General features: G+C 34.2%; 2 protein-coding genes across 2 annotated transcripts; both read right to left on the bottom strand.

Moving 5' to 3' along the window:
• Positions 1-541: 541 nt before the first annotated feature.
• On the bottom strand, positions 542-1222 carry LOC132056297 (protein RESPONSE TO LOW SULFUR 3-like). Its single transcript, XM_059448425.1, has one exon. It carries the CDS (start codon positions 1114-1116, stop codon positions 763-765), a length of 354 nt encoding a protein of 117 aa, XP_059304408.1. The 5' UTR covers positions 1117-1222; the 3' UTR covers positions 542-762.
• Positions 1223-16713: 15491 nt separating this feature from the next.
• LOC132056296 (protein RESPONSE TO LOW SULFUR 2-like) lies at positions 16714-17329 on the bottom strand. The gene has a single exon (XM_059448424.1). The coding sequence runs from the start codon at positions 17312-17314 to the stop codon at positions 16979-16981; it is 336 nt and encodes a 111-aa protein (XP_059304407.1). The 5' UTR covers positions 17315-17329; the 3' UTR covers positions 16714-16978.
• Positions 17330-21321: the final 3992 nt, after the last annotated feature.

The raw sequence follows: 21321 nt of genomic DNA, 5'->3' as shown, positions 1-21321 counted from the left end.
AGGAGTTCAAATGTTGAACCTTAACTTACATAAAAAAAATTTAAGTCGCCAAACTTACTGCTCTAGAGAAATTCCAAATGTGTATGCAAGTTATACATCCTTCTGTTCATGTTCTCTTAAAATTACCATGATCAAATTCACATAGAACCCGTAAACTAATTACCAAACCATACACCGGATAAAGCTTAACTAATTACCCTTCCTCGGAACGGGGGAATAAGAAGATGTAATAGAGACACACCCATTGCACCTCGAAGACCAAAAAAGAAAATTAAGAAAAGAGAGAGAAGTCAATATACACCTCCAGAAAAATGGAAAGAACTAGGCTTAATTAGCTAATTAGAATTATGCAGCTATTAGTAATACATAAATCAGTTATGAGGAAATTTATGTATTATTTTATACAAGTATTAGTTATTCAGGATTTAGTTATTCGTGTATTAGTTACTCATATATTATCTATTTCACCTTTTGTCCTGCATAAAATAATACATAGATTCTCTCATAATTTTTACATGCATTAGTTATGCAGGTTTCAAAATTGCAAACCAAACACTGTATTAATTTTATACATGAATAACTCACCTCATAATTAGCTATCAAACACAATATTACAAGATTTTGCATGAATAATTTACTCCTAATCAGCCACCAAACATCCCTGTATGGTTCGATCTGAATTAATTTGGACTAGTAATTCTGAATACTAGATAATTATACAAAAAGAAGAAGAAAAAACGTCAAGCCCAATTTCCCCTACTATTATTGGAAATTGGGAACGCTAACGGCAGCTGATTGGAGAAGTTTTTGTGCCAGAGAGAGTTGATCCATCAAATGAAGAACACGTGTCCTGTATGCCCGAGCCTGATCAACAGCTTCGGCTTCAAATTCCCCAAGCTGAGAACAAAGCCGCTCCTCAGCCTCCTCAGCAACCCTTAGCCTTTCCCATATCTTATTCAATTCCTCTCTCATTTTCTCTTCTCTTTCAATGCTTTTCTTTAATTCCTTCTCTAATTCCTCATTTCTTCTTCTTAGCACCTCACTCTCCGGCACGGCGGAGATGTGACGGTGATGGGGTTTTGTTTGGATGGAAGGCACTGCTATAGTTGAAGCCATAATAAACGGAATTAGTTGAGAAAATATTGGAAGTTAAAAAAGCTGTATTAGTTTAATTGAGAGAAAGAAAGAAAAGGCTGGAGATTAATTTGTGGTTTACCTGCTAAAGACGGGGTCTATTTATACACTTGGAGGAGTTGTTATGGACCCAAAGTTACATATGTCCAGGTTCAATGTATATAGAATCCTTTGAGCTGAAATTTTTATATTATGACTAATTACATTCAGGGCCTGGAAATTATTTTTGTACTTGGGAGTTGGGACTTTTTACGTAATCAGAGAGCAAAGAGTTTTTGTCCCCCGGTTCACATGGCCTTTTTTTTTTTTTTTTTTTTGAGGTTAAAAAATTTACTTACAGATTAACTAAAATTTGTGCTGCATTATTGCGTAAGGCTCGTTTTAAAGGGAAATATACCCTTTTCGCTTATTCACATGGCTTTGCATTATTATACGAAAATAGTAGTAGTACTTATTAGTAATTCGTTACGACTTCTCTTTTTAGTATACCTCAAAAAATAAACTCCACTTATCTCCTTATAATTACAATTTTTTGTAAATTTATTTTTTTAGCAATTTTGTTTTGGTTAAAATAACGACATATTGGAGATCACACATCTCAAAAGTTAAATAATGCTACGTTAAATAAAACAAAATGGAAGGACGAAATAGCGCTGGAGACAAAGACAAGTAAAAGAGATTTATAGCAGCTAGCAGGGGACCGCCTGAATTTGAATTGGTGGACTACATTATTGTGTCAGTTTAGATTTGTGATGTTGAGACACTGCCCGCTGTATATTAACGAAAAAATGTGTCCCTTGCAGATTTAGCTCCCCCTTTTCTGTAATTTGTTTAACTATTCAATAAAGAAGAAGTTGCAATATATCTTCATTATATTTATTTGTGGTCTCCTTGTGTTATTTTAAGGAAGGATTTGAGTTTGGTTGGGTAAATTTATACCACGTTAAGGCGTATTTAGGAAGTTTTTCAAAAATCAGATTAAACAAGATTAAATTTGGAGTTTATAATACAATTTTCCTTTGTAAATAAAACTGAATTAAGTTTTTGTACCCTCTCCTCTTTTTCTTTTTCTTGTTTTTAGTTTTGCAAGTAGTATGAATCGACACTCTCTAACAACAGAAATAAAAGTTAGCCACCAACTCTTTACTTGGCCACTTTAATTTCCTTTTTGCACGCCTCTTAAGAAATCATAAATAAAAGATATATTTTACTATTTTATCTCTATCTCTCTTCAATAAATACATTCTAATCAATATTGACTATTTTAAAGAATTTAATACTATCGATAAGATGGGAAAAATTTAATTAATTTTATCTTAGTTTTGTAAATGAAGAAGTAAGTTGGGACATGTATTTTTAGTAATGTGGCCAAGTAATATGGGACGGAAGGAGTATGTGCTTTCAATAAGGATGCCTTCATTTGCAGGCTGGCAGCCATCATGCCATGTTTTGGATTATTAAGTATAAAACCTTCAATAGTTTTATCTCCAATGGATGAATCTCTTACCTCTTTTGTAAAGTAACTTTGCGGCAAAAAGAGGGAATGAATGAGCGTTTTGACATCTTCCGCATTCTTTTTGGATTAAAAAGGGCCAGGAATTGCTTATCCCGTTATCCTCTCTCTATTTTGTTTTTGTTGGCATCAATGAGAACAACTAAACATAATGAGCATTATTACCATTCACATCCTTTAGACATCAACTCATCAAAATGTTTGCAGCGACAGCCGACAGGCACTAGTGCATGCGCGTCATTAATTTATAGTTGGGTTAGTAGTACTTTTACCCCATCAATTATTGGTAAATTTTAGTTATAGTCCTTATAATGGTTGATTAAACGCATGTAACAGTCAACTAATTGAAATGTGCACTTTTGATCTCTTTACTTATGAATATTCATAAATTTACTATAACTATTAGTCATTCCACCACTTAATTATCCATGTGTTATGTTAAATTTATATTGTTACACAATATTTGATGGTAGTATAGTTCTAAAAGTAACTCAAATGCAACATACTCTTACATAAAAGGGCTAAAACACACATTTTGATTAATTGAAAGTTAATTGTGCTTCGTCAAATATCATCAAGGACCATAATCAAAATATCCATAATTTAGGGATCAAAATGCTATTATCCTTTCGTCTATGCAAATTATAAAGGTTGTCTTCCAATGCTTGCTGCTTCCTTTTTAATATGGGATAAAAAATATCCCTCTAATTTAGGAAAAGGGCTAAAAATATCCCCAGTTATGAATTTGGGTAAAAAATACTTCTCTCTTCTTTTAAGTTTTCAAATATAACCTGCCTTAACGGAAATCCACAAATCTCCCAAATTAAGCTCCGGCTATGCACGGGTCCGAAGAAGGTGATGAAGTCATTCAAGAAGAACTGCAATGTACTCGTGGGACAAAATAAACCCATAGAGAAGGCAAGTTAACGACATTTTCTCGATCTTAGAAGCATATTTCCCAAAGAAGTGAATGAAAGTATCAGGCCATTTACATAATTACATCCGTGCGCGCGTAGCTTCAAAATCAGCTGTAGCTGCACGGAATTGAACAAGACTTATTTATTTTAGCTTATAATGCCTTGTCACTTTTTGCAGTTATGAAGTATCATCGAGATCTATGGTTTTCTCCTTGATTGTGATACCAAACGTGATCAAGTTCCTAGGTTTTAGGGATGTAGTTTTTTTATTTAATTGGGTTGGGTTTAAATGATGGAGCAGGTTTAGAAAATGAAATTTGGTTATTTGGGAGATTTGGGGATTTTCGTTAAAACAGAGGTATATTTGAAAACTTTAATGACGGGAGGGGTATTTTTGACCTAGATTCGTAACTGAGGATATTTTTAGCCCCTTTTCCAAAGTAGAGGTGTATTTTTGACCTTTTCCCTTTTAATATTTTTTTCAAGTTCTTTTCTTTTTCCTTACTCTCATTAATAAATTTATTTTTTCAAGTTAGTTTTTGGTTTAAAATTTATTTTTTGAGGTCATTTTAATTTAGTTAATGTTTTAAAGACTTTATTCAAAAAAGAAATTATTTGTTCTTCCATTTGTTTTCTAGTTTTAGATTGAAACAATAATTTTATATTATTGTCACTTTTATTTCTTAAAATTATTATTTTCCTCAGTGGTGGATTCATTGTGTTAGCTACGGATTTATGTGAACCAAATAGCTTTTGCTTACAATCTAATATTACATATTTATAAATATTATTCCCTCTGTCTCAATTTATGTAAAAAGCTTTGACCGCGATTTATTCGATGCCCTTTACATATTTTAAATTGTTAATTATTGTGACTTATATTCTCTCCATCCCAATATATATGTGAGGGTATTTGACTTTGGCATGGAGTTTAAGAAAGAAAGGATGATTTTTGAAACTTGTACGTGGTCTAAAATGAGCCATAGTTATTTGTGTGAGTCTAAATCATTTCATTAAGGTTGAAATTGATATTCTTAGAGTTAAATTGTTACTAAATATAAAAACGGAAAAGGGCCAAATATACCCCTGTACTATCAAAAAAGGGTTAAATCTACCATTCGTTATACTTTGAGTCCAAATATACCCCTGTCGTTATACTTTGGGTTTAAATATACCCCTCCATAATTAAAGTTGACCCCAATCCTACATGGCATGCCACCTCATTAACAAACCCAATTTAACCTATTCCCTCTCTATCTTCTTCCACCACACCTCCCCTCTATTACTACTGTCCTAATGCCCACCACCATTTTCACAAACTCAAACTTAAAGCAATGCATTAATTATTGGGGAATCCTTGCTGTTGTATTGTGTGTCCTTGTAAATCTAAAAGCAGAGGGCCTTTGGATTGGACTATTGGTTGGTCGTGTAATATAGGCAACTAGTCTTTCCTTCATATTAGGTTTGACTTATTGGCAAAAAACAGGTCTACTTTTATTTGTTTCTCCTAATTTTTATTTTGGATCCTTTCGTCATATTTAACTCTTACATCTTGTTTCGCTCAATGTAATGGAACTTTGCAGGCAACGAAGGCTAAGCAGAGGGTATCAGAAAGTAGATCATCAGTAGAGAATGAAAACAGGGGACTTATTCAAAGAATAACAAAAAATAGAGGGCTACATAGACTTAGGATTAATGTTCCATTGTTTTTTTTTTTTCCCTCTCTTTGGTTGACAACACGTTTAGGTTCTATTTACTGCTATCCAATTAATGCATTGGCTTTAAGTTTGAGTTTGTGAAAATGGTGGTGGACACAAGGACGGTAGTAATAGAGGGGAGGGGGAGGTGTGGTGGAAGAAGATAGAAGTAAAATTGATTTTGTTAATGAGGTGGCATGCCACATAATATTTATTTTGTTAAATGGAAAAGGGTCGAATATACCCCTGTACTATTGGAAAAGGGCCAAATATACCTCTCATTATACTTTGGGTCCAAATATACCCCTACCGTTATACTATTGGATCAAATATACCCTTATCCGTTAAAGTTGTCTAAGGTGGATGTATAATCCTACGTAGCATTAACATTTGATGAGGTGGCATGCCACCTCATCACCCCTAAAATAAAATTTCTTTCCCCTCCACCACCATTGCCACTATTACCAGTTAAAATATGCCTCTATCCAAAGTGGAATCTCCGACCACATTTTCGATATCGGCAAATCTACGGCCACATTTTCGCCGGAATGTCTGTTTTCCATTTTCGGTGACTACTCCGCAATGTAAAAATCTATTAATGAACTTGGAAGGGTCAATACTCCGTTTCCAAACTCTGTTAATGAGTTTGTAAGGGTCAATTTTCCAGTCGTGTCTTTGCCTACGTTTGACAAGTAAAGAATTAGATAGAGAGAGGGAAGCGACAGCGGCGGTGATGATGGCGGCTGCTGCTGTAGCAGTAAAGTAGTTAATGCACGAATCGTCCAACGGTTTCTTCTTATTGCTGCTCTTTCCCATAGTCTATGCTCTGTTAAGGTGCCTCTCCGGTTGTTCATCCAAACTCTTCCAATCAATTTGATCAGCTCTGAATTCTTGACCATTGAATTCTTATCATAAGCTTGGTGAGTTCACAATGTTACGCTTCTTTGAGAAATCGTCAAATAGCTGTGGAACTTGTAATCAGAAAAGTATAGTTCTCCTTACAAGTTTGACATAACCTAGTAGTTTTCGCTTTAATTTTGTATTCATATCTAAAGTTCACTTAATATATATAAATAATTCATTCAGAACATAGTAAACTACTTCTTATTTTCAGAATTAAGAATCCATAAACTCAAAACCTAATTTCGCCCCCTAGCCTCAACTTGCATTGTGACATGATATTTAATTTAAGCAGCATCTTTATTGCTTGATCACTGTTTCAATTTTGCAGATTCACTATTTCACTTAGCTTAACTGTGGTTTCCACCTGTCTTCGAAAAGATACGTCACCCAATTAATCCTTGAGTCCAGAACCAAAATACCCCTAAAAAGTGGGGTTAAACCAAAATACTCAAAAAAAAAAAAAAAAAATTGTGACCTAAGTACCTGCGTTAGAGAATTTTTTTTTTCTTTTTCTATAACGCAGTCTTTTACTGCGTTATAGAACACAATAAAAAAAAATTTGGTCAACTTTTTTTTTTTTTGCAACACTTAGTGTTTTTTTCCATACTTTGACCAACGATTAGTCGTGTGTCAAGACTCCAAAACGTCAATATTTTATATAGAACCTGATATTTTTTTTCGCATACAATAATGCGCTCAATACATCAAGGATACGTAAACATTCGGATTGTCATTTTAGGGGTTGAAAAGGTGCCCGAAGTAAGTTTTGTTTGAAAACTTTAGGTTTAAGTGTTCTATATACATAGACGTCCATTTTTGTTTGAAGACTTGTTGTCATTAGCTTAAAGTTTTTTATTTTTAGGGTTTAGATTTAAGTGTGTTATTTTTTTAATGCGTAGCTTTATTTCGAATATACGTGATTTTTTACACTCGGACGTCCGATTTACGTGATTTTTTTTTTTTTTTTGCAATATATTCGAAATAAAGTTACGTATTAAGAAATAACACACTTAAGGAACACTTAGTGTTTTTTTCCATAAAAAGATCGCAACATCTTATTTTAATAAATCTTTTATTTTTTTTGCAACACTTAGTGTTTTTTTTCATACTTTGACTAACGATTAGTCGTGTATCAAGACTCCGAAATGTCAATATTTTATATAGTACCTGATATTTTTTTCTGCGTACAATAATGTGGGCTCAATACATCAAGGATACGTATACATTCGGATCGTCGTTTTAGGGGTTGAAAAGGTACCCGAAGTAAGTTTTGTTTGGAAACTTTAAGTTTTAAGTGTTTTATTTTTTAAGATTTTGATTTAAGCGTGTTATTTTTTAATCGAGACATAACTTTATTTGGAATATAATATAAATCTAGTTCAATTAGATAAAAACTTATTTAAAAAATATAGGTAGAAAAGCTAGTTGTAAAGTGGTCAAACTTTAGATGGTCATAACTTTGCGTAAAAGATGTCCGTTTTACGCGATTTTTTTTTTTATTTTGTGTTTTTTTCGAGATCTATGCGGACAAACTGCAGCAAGGCGGTTTGGCCCAGCCGATTTTTACAAAAACACCTGTTATCCTATTCAATTTCAATTTTTCCCCAAATTGGCGTGAAATTTTTAGTTTTCTTTACTTATAATATAACGATACACAATAGATTTCAACGTAAAAGTCCCGGGGTAATGTAGCTGTGAATGTCAATTTCACTTTTGTGGTTTCAATTTTCGAAAATAAAGCTGACAAATTTTCTTGACATATAAAGTTGACTAAAATAACCTTACAAAAATAGAACACTTAAACCTAAAATTTTCAAACAAAACTTACTTCGGACACCTTTTCAACCCCTAAAATGACGATCCGAACGTTTATGTATCCTTGATGTATTGAGCCCACATTATTGTACGCAGAAAAAAATATCAGGTTCTATATAAAATATTGACGTTTTAGAGTATTGACACAAGACTAATCGTTGGTCAAAGTATGGAAAAAAACACTAAGTGTTGCAAAAAAAAAAAAAAAAGTTGACCAATTTTTTTTTCTTTTTTACTGTGTTCTATAACGCAGTTAAATACTGCGTTATAGAAAAAGGAAAAAAAATTCTTTAACGCAGTTTTTTTATTGCGTTAAAGGTACTTATGTCACAGTTTTTTTTTTTGGGGGGAGTATTTTGGTTCAACCTTACTTTTTTAGGGGTATTTTGGTTCTGGACTCTTAATCCATGTCCACAATGAATGAATACAAAACGTATAATAAAAAAAAAAGATGTCAAACTGACGGATTAATCAAATTTCAAAGTTGAATTTGATTAAAACGAGTTAAATCAATAAATATGTTATGATTAACCGTCCAAAATTGTTTGACTCAAATCGATTGGGTTGATTTTGTCATTTCAATTAGTCCAACTTAAATATTTTTTCCCTTATTTGTTATGTAATTTTTTTTTAAAAAAAATGCTGAATCAAACTAAAACAGTCTCTTCTTTACGGGAAGTTGAAATTGTAGAGAGATGCGTACCTATTAGGAATTGTTTTAGTATTTTCTGGCAATAATTTTTTTTAAGGTTAAAATAGTCAAAATTGACTCAAATTGAAAAAGAAAAGTTGAGATTGTGCCTTTGTGCCCAAGTTGATAAGTGATGGACCTATTATCACATTGCCCCAAGTTTTCGCTGATAAAACATACTGTATATACTATATTCTCTCTTAAGTCCTAAGTATTTCATTTTTGAAAAGAAAAAAAAAATTAAAGTAAAATGTTATGTAAATGTATTGTAAAACTTGTTTTCATAATTTAAATTATTTATAAATTTTTCGAAATCATAATCAAAGTAACATAGAAAAAGTACCACGGCCTTTCTTTAAACATAAATCGATAAATATCTGCTCTTGTTGGTGGATAAAACAACTTTTATGATAATATTGAAACTTAGAAAAAGCATGACAAAGGTTAAAAGAAGTAATATAATTAAAATAAATAAAAGAAGTAGACAATGGCCTTTTGCACATTATAGGGTCACGGTAGTTTGTTTGTCCTATGCTCAGTATTTAATTAGTTAATTAAATAATTAATTAATATTTAACGGCACTAGACATGCCTACAGCAAAAGAGCATATTCCCAAAAAATTTGGCAAACTCTTTAATTAAATGAAGAAGAGGCATTGCCGAAAGATTACGTCTTAACCAAAATGGTTGCAGTGTATACCAGAATGTAACATGGCAATACCGTGCACTGTTCTTGGAGGACTTCGCTTTCTTTGCAAACTAATCCTTTGTGTTTCAAAATAACGGTGGTGTCTGAGTCCGTTTGTGCACATCTAAATAATTTTATTGGATAGTTGTTACTTCTACTAATATAAGTATCAGGTAATTATATGCATCAAGATTTGGATACATGAGCAAAAATTACCTTGTAACATTTTTTTTCTCTATTGAAATATTTAAATCTTATTTTTCAAAATTTTCACTCATTTCATTGCTAGACTACTCTCTTGGTGCTTTGAAAACTAACCTTTGTGACAAATATCTTACTCTAATACTAACTCTTGATATTTTTTCGACATACACAGTTAAAGCAGCTCCAACTCCAATTCAAATATTTGAACTGTACTTCACTTGCTTTAAAATTCCAACTCTTGGTTATATTTGTCACTTTCTGGAAAGCATTATTCTTTTACGTGTTCAACTGGTAAATAAATAACCTAATAATAACATGGTCTGTCGAACCATTAGGGTGGCGGAAGGCACATCAAAGTTTTGGGATAATGTTGTTGGATTTCAAAATCAACATAAAAGCTTGATTTTTTATACCAAAAAATAGTGGCAATCACATCAAAAGCACGATTGGAGATAGTAGGCCAATTAGTGAATCCGCGACTTTTATAGCACAAAAAAAAAAAAAAAAAAAAAAAAAAAAAAAAAAAAAAAAAACACATATATAGGTTTCACTTATTAATTTTAGTACGTGAAAGGACAAGCTATAATAAAGTTTGACTCGCGCGCGAGGTCGTGCGTGGACTTATAAAAAAACTCGGCCCCTCCTTCCCCACCGAGACCGAACCATTCCAGCCCCCACCCGGTTTACGCCATTAAACCTCCATCTCGGTGGTCCCCCCCTCAACGGCTTTTCGTATTGTTTTTTTCGAAAGTCAATATTAGTATATTGAAGTGTGGCAAAGACAGTTTACAGGTTAGATTTTGGAAGAGCGGCGCGGTCATTTTAGCTCAAAAAACGCTGATCTGGGTATTTTACTACGAATTTTTATTACATTGTTAAATATATTATTACCACAGCATGGTCATTGTGCTTGTGGTGGATTTCCGTTTTGCGCATTTTTTTTGTGCGTTTTTGGGCAGTCCGTATGCCTTTGTTGGGACTGCCTTTTTTTTTTTTAAATTTTTTTATCTATTGTTAATTAGTTAATTATTTAATAATTATTTATTTAGTATTTGTTAATTGTTCGATTAGCGACTTAAGTATTTATTAATTGTTAGACTAGCTATTTCAATTGTTAGACTAGCTAATTATTTATTTAGTTTTTGTTAAGCCAATTGTTTATTTGTTAATAATTTCTTAATTGTTTCATTAGCTAATTAATTGTTTATTTGTTAAATATACGATAATAATTTTTTTTTTTGATTAGTTACTTAATTGTTTATTTATTAAATATATGATAATAACTTGTTAATTATTTGATTAGTTAGTTAATTGTTTATTTATTAATTATTTATACTAATTGTTTGCTAACTAATTGTTAATTATTTGACTTATTAATTTTTTAATCTTTATATTTTGGGATTGAAAACCCTTAGTTTTAGGATTCATAACTTGTAGCTTAGGATTGAAAACCCTTAATATAATTTTCGATAAAAGATTACATAACTAATATTACTTGTTAATGATTGATTTTAAATACGTAAAACGGATAGGTCGCCACATTCCTTAATAAAATTTTCGATAAAAAATTACATAACTAATACTACTTGTTAATGATTGATTTAAAATGCGTAAAACGGATGGATCACCACCCTCTTGTCCAGGGCCCTTCGGCCAAGGATTCTTGTATCTTCGGCCGAGCATAAGTCGCAAACATATATGTACATCAGAGCACTGAAGCTTGGGGCTCGGGTCCGTACCCGGTGGGGACTCGGCATGGGAGATCTTGTTTGCTCGCCCCCGCGTCCTCGTGTCACGGATCACTACGTCGGGCGGTATCTAGGTGCGTCGGTTGGTCGGTACGGCACGGTAGGTCGCTAGTGACGGCATTGATTGAGAGGGTGGCGACGGAGAGCCTTTGCCCATTTTCGTCTCGCCACCGGTGAGGCTACGGGTACCGCTTCACGATGTGGAGGTCATTTATGGGCTACGAGGTTGATGGACGCCCGTTGTATATTCGGGAGCCTCTGTCTTGCCTTACCAAGATAAGTTGACTAGGCTCGCGGTTTTCGCGGCTCTGGATGGCTATATTTCGCCGAGTCGGCTTTTGTTGTTGGCCCTTTATGCTCACTTCGCCTCGCGGAGACATACGACGTCCGTTGGAGAGGACACGCCTCGGGCGATGTTGGCCAAACGTGCGCGTCTATACCTGCAAGTCATATGCAGGCCATCTGTTCTCGAACACTTCGGGTTCACGTGTGAGCTTGAGTATCTTTGGTATATCGACGATCTCGCTGAGATAGGATGTTATAGTTGGGCGATCTTTGTCTTCGGGCTATATGTATCGAGGATGCTTGGGTGTTACATGGGCACGAGGGTAGAGGTCTTGCGTTTTGCTCGCTCCCGGGGTAATATATTTAAGTGTGTGTAATTAAACATAAAATATAATTTTTAAAACGACGATAAAATATTTTTTAAATGACTATATCGGATATGGGTGTGGACTAGGTTGAGACCTTTTCGGCCCATTCGGCTCGCCCTCCGTGACTATCTTCTTTGTCGATGCCATACGCGCGGAGACGGTCGCGGGCGTACGCCGACGTGCGGAGACGCGCCACGGCTTTGCTCTCGTTTAGGGATCGGCTAGACCGCGTGCCGGACGCGGACGGTATGTTCATATTTTGGATCCTGCGGCCCAGACCCATAGCTCTTTATTTTAGTCTTTTATTGTTAACTAGTTCGATTCTTTTACGGCTTTTTATATGGACGCCGTATGATCATATTTTGGATGAAGTGTCGACGTTTTGTGGTGGGTCGGCACATGTGGATGTCGCGGTGTCCATTGATACATATGGATATCGTTGAGTATCACGCGCGGAAACACCGCGTGTTACGGCGGTTGGGTATGTACAAAATATACCCGCGGCTACGGATTAGGAGCATGACCTTATGTGAGGGACGAGCGTGCGGGCGTGATGATGCGTGGCGACTCCCGTATGCGACGGTAGGTCGAGTTGGGATGTGAGGATGACGAGCCTAGCGGTGGTTGGACATGACACTCCGATCCATGTGTACATGGAGTGGTACATGCGGATCACTCGCATCATTATTGGCAACCCCTCTAGGCGTCGTCCAGATGGCCTGGGATATATAGCTCTTGTAGGAGCGTACGAGGCGGGAATAAAAATGAAATAAAAATGTAATACTACCTCAGATATTAATTACAAATGAAATAAAAATGTAGGGGGGAAAACAATTCCAGCAGATATATAAAATATCAGTCCCTCAAATCACTGGAAGAACAAGAGTACATGCTCTTTCACGCACACAAACTGTGCGTGAAAGGTGTTTTCTTCTTTCACGCACTAATTTCGTGCGTGAAAAGGTCTCCTCCACCTGTGACAATTTCAGGAATCTATGACACATAAAGGCTTGATTTAACAATATATTGCTGCATTATTTGACAGTTTTAATACGACTTGTATTGCGCACCATGTATACGGTGCCTACAACATCAAGCTCCTAATTGCAATAGGAATGGATGCCAATGGGTCAATATTCCCTCTTCTTTTTTCGCAATTGCCGCTAACGAGAGCAACGACACATGGGGGATCTTTTTTACCCATTTGAAAACTCGTATTATTAAAGGATCGTACGAACGTATGCGTCTTTGTCGGTCGTCATAAAGGCATATTGCCTGATATGGATAATTTAAAGGGTGGCACCTCCTTTATTTACCATTACTATTGTTTAAGGCACTTGAAACAATTTGCGATCAAAATTTCACAATGGCGCTCTAAACAAATTGATGTGGGGGGGCACGATGGAGCATCGACAACGAAAATGGGCTGCAAAAAATGCGATCGGGGCGGTGAGTGAACCCGCGTACGTTTGGTTGATGAAGCTTGAAGTTGAAAAATGGACGCTTCGTAACGATGGAGGCAAAAAATGGGGCATGCTCGCGACAAACGGCTCGAGTCTTTGATGGCTTCTTTGAAATCTGCTCGAGGACTACATCACCGCGATGGTGAGAATGACTTTCAAGCGAGGTTGTGGAGCGATTTGTGGTTAGGACGAGGCGGACGGACGATATTAGCCGAAGGCGGGACATGGATGCCAAAAGCCCTTCAAAATATGGAGCATTATGAAAAAAATGTGAGCGTCACCAAATGGCCAAGGTATGACCCGATTGACATGTGTATGAAGTTAGGACGGGTTATTACAACGGTAAGGGTGGAAACGTGCATACCGTTTATGAGGCAACAAGAACATGCACTTGTGGTAAGTGGCAAACGTATTGCCACATGCCGTGTTCTCATCTTGTCAAGTGCTTCGAGAGAATGAGAAAAACGGTAACAAGTTATGTGGCGGGGGAATACAAGGTCCACGGTTACCTTAGAGCATATTCCGGCCAATTCCATGACTTGGTAATGAAGATTATTGACCAACGAGCCGTTTTCGATGGTTGCTAACAAGGATTACATCAGGAAATTGGGCATTAACTCACGGAGTCATAGACCCAATCAAATGGATGTTAGTGAAAGAACTTACTCTCGCAAGTGCTCTACATGTAAGCAATATGGCCACGATAAGCGTTCGTGTGGGCAATAAGGCCGTGGTGGTACAAGCACGTCTCGAAGTAATAGAGCCTCTAGAACTTGAAGATTGTATTGTTATTGTAATTTATTAGTGTATTGCTTTGAATTAGTTTTGTAATTAAATGGAATGAATTATTTTTTAATTAGTATAAACCTCTTGTATTGGATGAATTATTATTAAATCAAATATTTATCTTTGTACATTCAAATATAATAAAACGCTTAAATCAAAACCCTATAAATATGACAAGTTTCAAAACTTACTTCGGGGCACTTTAGAACCCCTAAAACGACGATCCAAACATTTAGGTGGACTTGATGTAATGGCTAGACATTATTGTACGCAAAAAGATATTAAATTCTATACAAAATATTGATATTTTGGGGTTTTGAAACATGACTAATCTTTGCCCAAAGTATGGAAAAAAAACGTGATTTTGAAAGGTAACACAAAAAAAAAAAAAAAAAAAGGCCTCCTTCACGCACGAATTTCGTGCGTGAAAGGCCAAACTTGTATTTTTTCAGTTTGGTCCTTTCACGTACTAAATTCGTGCGTGAAACCTATAAATGTTTTTTTTTTTTTTTTTGTTAGTTTGGTTCAATTTTTTTTTTTTTTTGTGCTACAAAAGTCGCGGATTCCCAATTAGTTCCTTATGTCTGCATTTTCACCCCACCTTACTTCCAGTGTTTTCAGAGGCGTTTTCGGGGCGAGCCCCAGTGCGGAGCGTACCAAAAACACTCCGAGGCGCAAATGAAAGGCGTAGATCCATAGGACGTACGCCCTATAATTTGAGGCGTAGGTTCCGGGTGCAAAAGTGTAAGCCCCGGGCGTATAGGCGTATGCTCGGGCATTAAATTTAATTTTTATTGTTTTAAAAATAATTTTGCTATAGATTATGATTTTTATTAGTGGTATAATGATATTGATACTTTATGTTATCATGTTGTAGTGATTTTTCTTAAAATATATAAATAAATAAAGCAACTCTCATAAAAAATAACACTATCATAAATAGTTTTGTTAGATGTTATGTGTGAAATTGATATGCTAGAGATTTCATAGCATTATGTTCCTGAAGCAACTTCATCCATTCTTTGTCATTGCTCTTACAGTTTTTGCCCTTCTCCTTTTTTGAATATGTAAATAAAGTCAGTGCAAATATTAGTTGAGGGTGGGAAGGACTAATAGATCCGGAGATTGATGATGAAGTGAATGAAGGTTTCATTTTAAAGATTATCTAGGCTATTATTATTTTTTATGTTGTTACCTTTCTCAAATAATAATTATAATAATTATTTTTTATATTATTGGTGATTTATTTGCAAAATTTTATGAAAATTTTACATTTGCTTATTTTTAGTAATAAAATTATAAAATTCAAGATATATGAGACATATGCCCCGTAAATCCATCGGACTTACGCCCTGTGTCTCGGGACTTGCCCCGTAGATCCATCGGACTTACGCCCTGTGTCTCGGGACTTACACCTCGCCCCGTGCTGCGTAAAACGCCTCTCCTCGTGCCCCCGCCTTTTAAAACACTGCTTACTTCTATGCATATTCCATGCAAACAATAAAAATTGTTGCTAATTTTATTTAGCGATGGATTATCATAAATTAGTGATGATTTTTTTTAAAAACTATTTAAAGACAAATTAGTGACAAATCCATAGATAATTTCTACTTTCCCTTGTAGTATATAGTTTTAACTCCTACTTAACGATCGCTGGTAAGCTAGTTATTGATACTTTTATCTCTGTATGTTCGATTTATGTGATGCTCTTTAATTGTTAGTCCTTCTTAAAATGAATCGTACCTTTTTATAGTTATAAATAATTTACAAACCTATTAATTGCACCTTTGTTACTTTGGTACCTAAAACTGATCACCCAACCACAATAAGAGAATATAGACCTATTGCTTGTTGCACTGTCCTGTACAAGTTGTACGTGACAGGGAGTTTAAGAAAGAAAAAAAGATTTTTAAAACTTGTACGTGATCTAAAATGAGCCATAGCTATTTGTGTGGCCCTAAATCATTTCATTAAGGGTAAAATTGATATTCTTAAAGTTAAATTGTTACTAAATACTACTTCCTCCGTTTCAATTTATGTAAACTGTTGGTAGGCGATATTTAAGAAAGAGTGAAGACTTTTTGAAACTTGTGGTTCAAAATAATCTTTAATATTTGTGTGGTATAAATTATTTCATAAAGTGAATTAGTTCTAAATTAGGAAAAAGGTCATTCATTTTGACACGGATTAAAAAGGAAATAAGTTCACATAAATTGAAACAAAGGGAGTATAAAATGTGTCATTTTTTGAGGATTGACTAAAAAGGAAAGAGTATCATATATATTGAGACGGAGGGGCTATTACTTTTTATGTTGTTTCTAAATATGTAAATTATCAAAAACTTAAAGATTGTATGTCCGAATTCACTATTAAAATAAAAAAGTTTGACTCTCGAAATCCAAAATGTATCATATAAATGAGACAGAGGGAGTAGATTGTGAACCTAATTTTCATTTATATTAACTTAAAAGGTCGTTTTAGCAACTTAGATACTTCAAATCGATCTGCCAACTTGGTGTTACTACTTGTTTAAGATTCCCACAAATACACATAAAATTCCGTCAACGAATCACCAGACCATGCACCAGAGAAAGCTTTACCGTTCTACAGAGCAGAAGAAAAAGAAGAAGATAACGAGAAACAAAATTTCTCTCAACAATATATTACACATAATCTTGACAAGCATGCTCTGCAATCTACATGACCTAGTTTTAAAATGGAGATGGTGTGTCAACTGTCAACGATCAACCCCAATTTTCCCTATAATTACTGAAAACTGGGGACAGAAATGGAAGCTGATTCGAGAAGTTTTTGAGCCAAAGAAAGTTGCTCCATCAAATTGAGAACACGTGTCCTGTATGCCCGAGCCTGATCGACAGCCTCGGCTTCAAGTTCACCAAGCTGAGAGCAAAGCCGCTCCTCAGCCTCCTCAGCAACCCTTAGCCTCTCCCATATCTTATTCAATTCCTCTCTCATTTTTTCTTCTCTCTCAATGCTTTTCTTTATTTCCTTCTCTAATTCCTCATTTCTTCTTCTGAGCACCTCACTATCATGGTGATGGGGATATTTATGAGCGGAAGGTAGAGAAATGGTGGTAAACATGTTGAAGAGAAATAGAGGGAGCAAAATATAGATAATTGAGTGAAAGAAAGAGAAGCTAGGAGATTAATTGATTCGTGACTTTACGCTGCTACGAAAACGGTTTAGTTGGACGAGTTCTTATAGGCCCAAAATGGACATGTCCAGGTTCAATGTCTAGTTTCGTTTGAGCTGATATTTTTACACTGCAATTATTAATTCCGGGATTTTTATTTTTTTTTAAATTTAGGGGTTTATTATGTACTTCCAATTAGATAGTGGAGAGTTTTTTGTCTTCTTTTTTTATTTTTATATAAGCAGCAGTGCACGCTGGCCATCTCCAAGGTCCCAGCGTCACATGAATGTTTCAACGTATTGCGTCACTGGATACGAAAATATATTCTCACCTCGGTTCAAATTTGCTTGACAATATTTTTTATTAAATTATCATATATAAACATTTATTTATTTTTAGTTTAAAAATAATTAACTTTAAAAGCATTTATTGAATTTCAAAGCAGAAGTTAAGAGTGTTGGCCGCTATATAACAGCCATAGCCGATAGGCATATATTGTACACAAATTATACAGGGCTTCACACATACTAATTATGTAGAAGTGTGCTAAGTCAAGAACAAACATTAAATGCCTTTATTTCGAACATTTTATTCTGTCTCCACTTATGAAAGATCAAGCCACAACAATAAGCATTTATATAGTTGTCGACAATTTTTTCGGGTGGGCAAATATCCAATGTAAAAATTCCTATGAGGTGTTTTAATAGCCACAACAAATCTTATGGATATATTTCTTTTTTCATGATTATGGTGTGCGGTCAGCTTGCACGCCTCTCGCTCAAATATCATGACTTATTTAAAATAACAAGATTCAAAAATTCTATAACCGTATATATGTTATAATATATTTCAATCATACTCCGAAGTGTTTAAAGTATTTATTAGGAATATTATATTTCTGAAATATGGTGTTGAATCAAATTATATGTACCATACAAATTACTAGTACGGTGTTGGGATATATACTATTAACCATGTGTTTGGATATAGTATTTATTATAGAACAATTATTTATTCATTGTTTATTAAAAAGTTAAATAGATCATGTACTAGTATGTGTGTCCTTTACTTATATAGTAGATGATTTAGTATATAGAGTTTAGCTTATACACGAGAAGATTAAATCGTCGGTTCTTATAAGTATAAAATTTATGTTCACAATCTAAGATGGAAATTGGACGAAAGCCATTACCTGTGATTGTAGCCCAAGATTAATATAATGTATCTTCATTATGGGAATAGTATAGTTCCGTCTTCTTGTGCTAGTACATTTTGTATGTATTGAACGGATCAAGTAGAGATAAGTGTTTTTGTACTAAACATGTAAAACAAATTCTCTAGTTCATTAAATGTACTTATACTCTTAATCGTGATATAATTATTATGATCAATGTGATTTGTTCATTATTTTGATTTATTAAAAGGTACGACTCAATTGCGTCTATGTATTCCTCGTGTAAATTGGATAATGACAAATTACATTTGTGAAATAATAATTAGTTGATAGAATCCATGTCTCGACTTTGAGATTGATGATACCCCTTTATGAATGCTTATAAGTCTCATGTGAAACCCCGCAGTGGATTTTGTATCCACCACATGATATAAGTTAAGCGAAATATAAAGGATTGATTAGTCAATGAATTAAATTGTCAAGAATCCTTAAATTAATTGATTGGTATCATTGTAATCTTAACATGGGAGTTAAATAAGTTTTAATGTATGATTTAAATTCGAGGAGTGCGATTACGATTTTTTTAGTGGAATAATTCGTAATTTATTATGGTAGTATTAATTCCCGTATATTTCGAATTAACTCCATAATAGGAAGCCTCGTTAATTAAATTATGTGGTCCATGTTGTGCCCGAATAATAAAGAATTAAATGAAATATTATTTCTTGGTGGAAAATAAAGACCCAACAGGTTTTGAAAAAAGGGGAAAATCCTAAAACCTGTAGTTATAATATATGGGTCTTATTCCATAAGGAGGAAGGGGTTTTACAAGTTTCTACACTTTTTCCATAGAAATTCGCCCACACGAATTTCATAAATTCTGGTATTATTCGGGTTACACAGTAGAAGACCGTAGAACTGGAGGATGAACGCGTGGATGGTTTTTGCTCGTGCTTGAAGGCTAGATTCGAGGTTGCATTCACGCTTCAAGAGATAAGTATCAATTTTATGTTTGATTAATATCTGGATTATGTGTTGTCTATATTACATGCAAGTTCGATCCACGCTATTTACTTTCGCATATACTCGTATTCCATCAAACTCTGATTGGTCTAAAATTCGGTAGGTTCATCGGAAACGACCCTGTGAGCAATACTCACTGCTTTGCAGTGAATCATGTTGTTTTTCGATGATTCGGGATTGTTTAGATGGTGTTTTGGGCAATTTTCGTTTTCTGAAAAATTAATTTTTTTTAGGAAAAATTACTTGGCTATGATCTAATGGTGATAGAGATTCTTCCTTATGGTTTTCATGACTAAATACTAGTGAAATAACAAATTTATGTGTTGAATTTAGGTCTTCCTCCCCATCGGATAGATTTATTATGGGTTGTCACTAGGTATAATCACTAGTTATTGATAACTTGTATTAACTCCCCATCTGAATTACATGTTGGGTCAATGGAACTAGAGATAATGATAATGATATTCACTTGGCTTAAATTAGCAGCATACTCTTCGTTTGAGTTAGCTCTGATTTTAAATTTATGGAGTGAATATCTTGCATCACATATATATGTTGCATGAATTGTTCTTTTATATTGAAATTTGTTGTTCAAGATGCATGGATATTTATGTGGTGTGTTTTGAATTTTATATTCAATTATTACATAAACATGCTAACTTCCAGAAAGCAACACTGAGATTATGTAAACATATTTTAAAATTTTGTTCGTTGTTCTTGATTCATATATATTAGTACGCTAATGATGATATGTGATAAGAACTACTGAACAAATGTATATGTTTTTTAAATTCTATTTTGGCTAGAAAAAAGGATTTTTTTTTTTTATCTGAATTGGTCATGGTTTCGGAATTCTGATTTTTGACGAACTCCGATTGACTCAAAATTTGGTAGGTTTATCAGAAATGACCCACTGAGCAATACTCACCAGCTTTTCTCGTGCTTGAGCCCTTTTTGTCCATCCGGGGTTGTTTAGATGAGTTTTTTGGTCGTTTTGCTGTTTTCTGGAAATTTTTTGTTAAACAAAATTTTTTTTTCTTCAAACAATGGTGGTAGGGTTCATTCTCTATGGTTTCCGTTGTATATAACAGTGATATAATGAGTTTATATGTTGACGTAGGTCTTCTTCCCCATCGGATAGATTCATTATGGTAAATTATCGTGGTACCCTAGTTAATTGATAGCTTGTCTTGACTCTTCAACCGAGTTACATGTTGGTTCAATGGAACTAGGGTTTATTAAAAGTGATATTTACCTAACTTAAATTTGCGTTTACTCTCCATCTGAGTTGGTCCTGTTTAATTTATGGGGTGAATTATCTGGCATGACTCATATAGTTTGCATGAATAGTTAAGTTTCCTTATCGAATCTAGCCATTCAGTATGCATGGTTGTATGTGTGATGTGTGTTTTGAATTTTATTATTCTTACTACATAACTAATGATCTATTTAATGATTATATCTCAAATTCTCAATAGACTTTATCCGGCCCACTTATTACTAGTCAAGAATTTCTTCTGATAGAGATAAAACGTTAATTAAAAGAATGCATTATATGTAACTCCTGTTAGAAAGAATTTATTTTCAGTTTCTAACCAAACAAGAGATGGATAGTTAGTTTATTTTTCCTGTAACTCTTGTGTTATTGAGTTTGATAAACAATTTATCTCTTGTGGTACATTGATGCGTGGACATTTTGAATTAATATCTCTTCTGAACTGAATAATGTTAATCTATCCCATAAGAGATTTTTTTTCT

The sequence above is a fragment of the Lycium ferocissimum genome, chromosome 5 (genome assembly GCF_029784015.1).
Source record: "Lycium ferocissimum isolate CSIRO_LF1 chromosome 5, AGI_CSIRO_Lferr_CH_V1, whole genome shotgun sequence".
NCBI classification, from domain to species: Eukaryota; Viridiplantae; Streptophyta; class Magnoliopsida; order Solanales; family Solanaceae; genus Lycium; species Lycium ferocissimum.
Note: the sequence above shows the minus strand (reverse complement) of the source record. Positions and strands in the feature narration are given on the sequence as shown.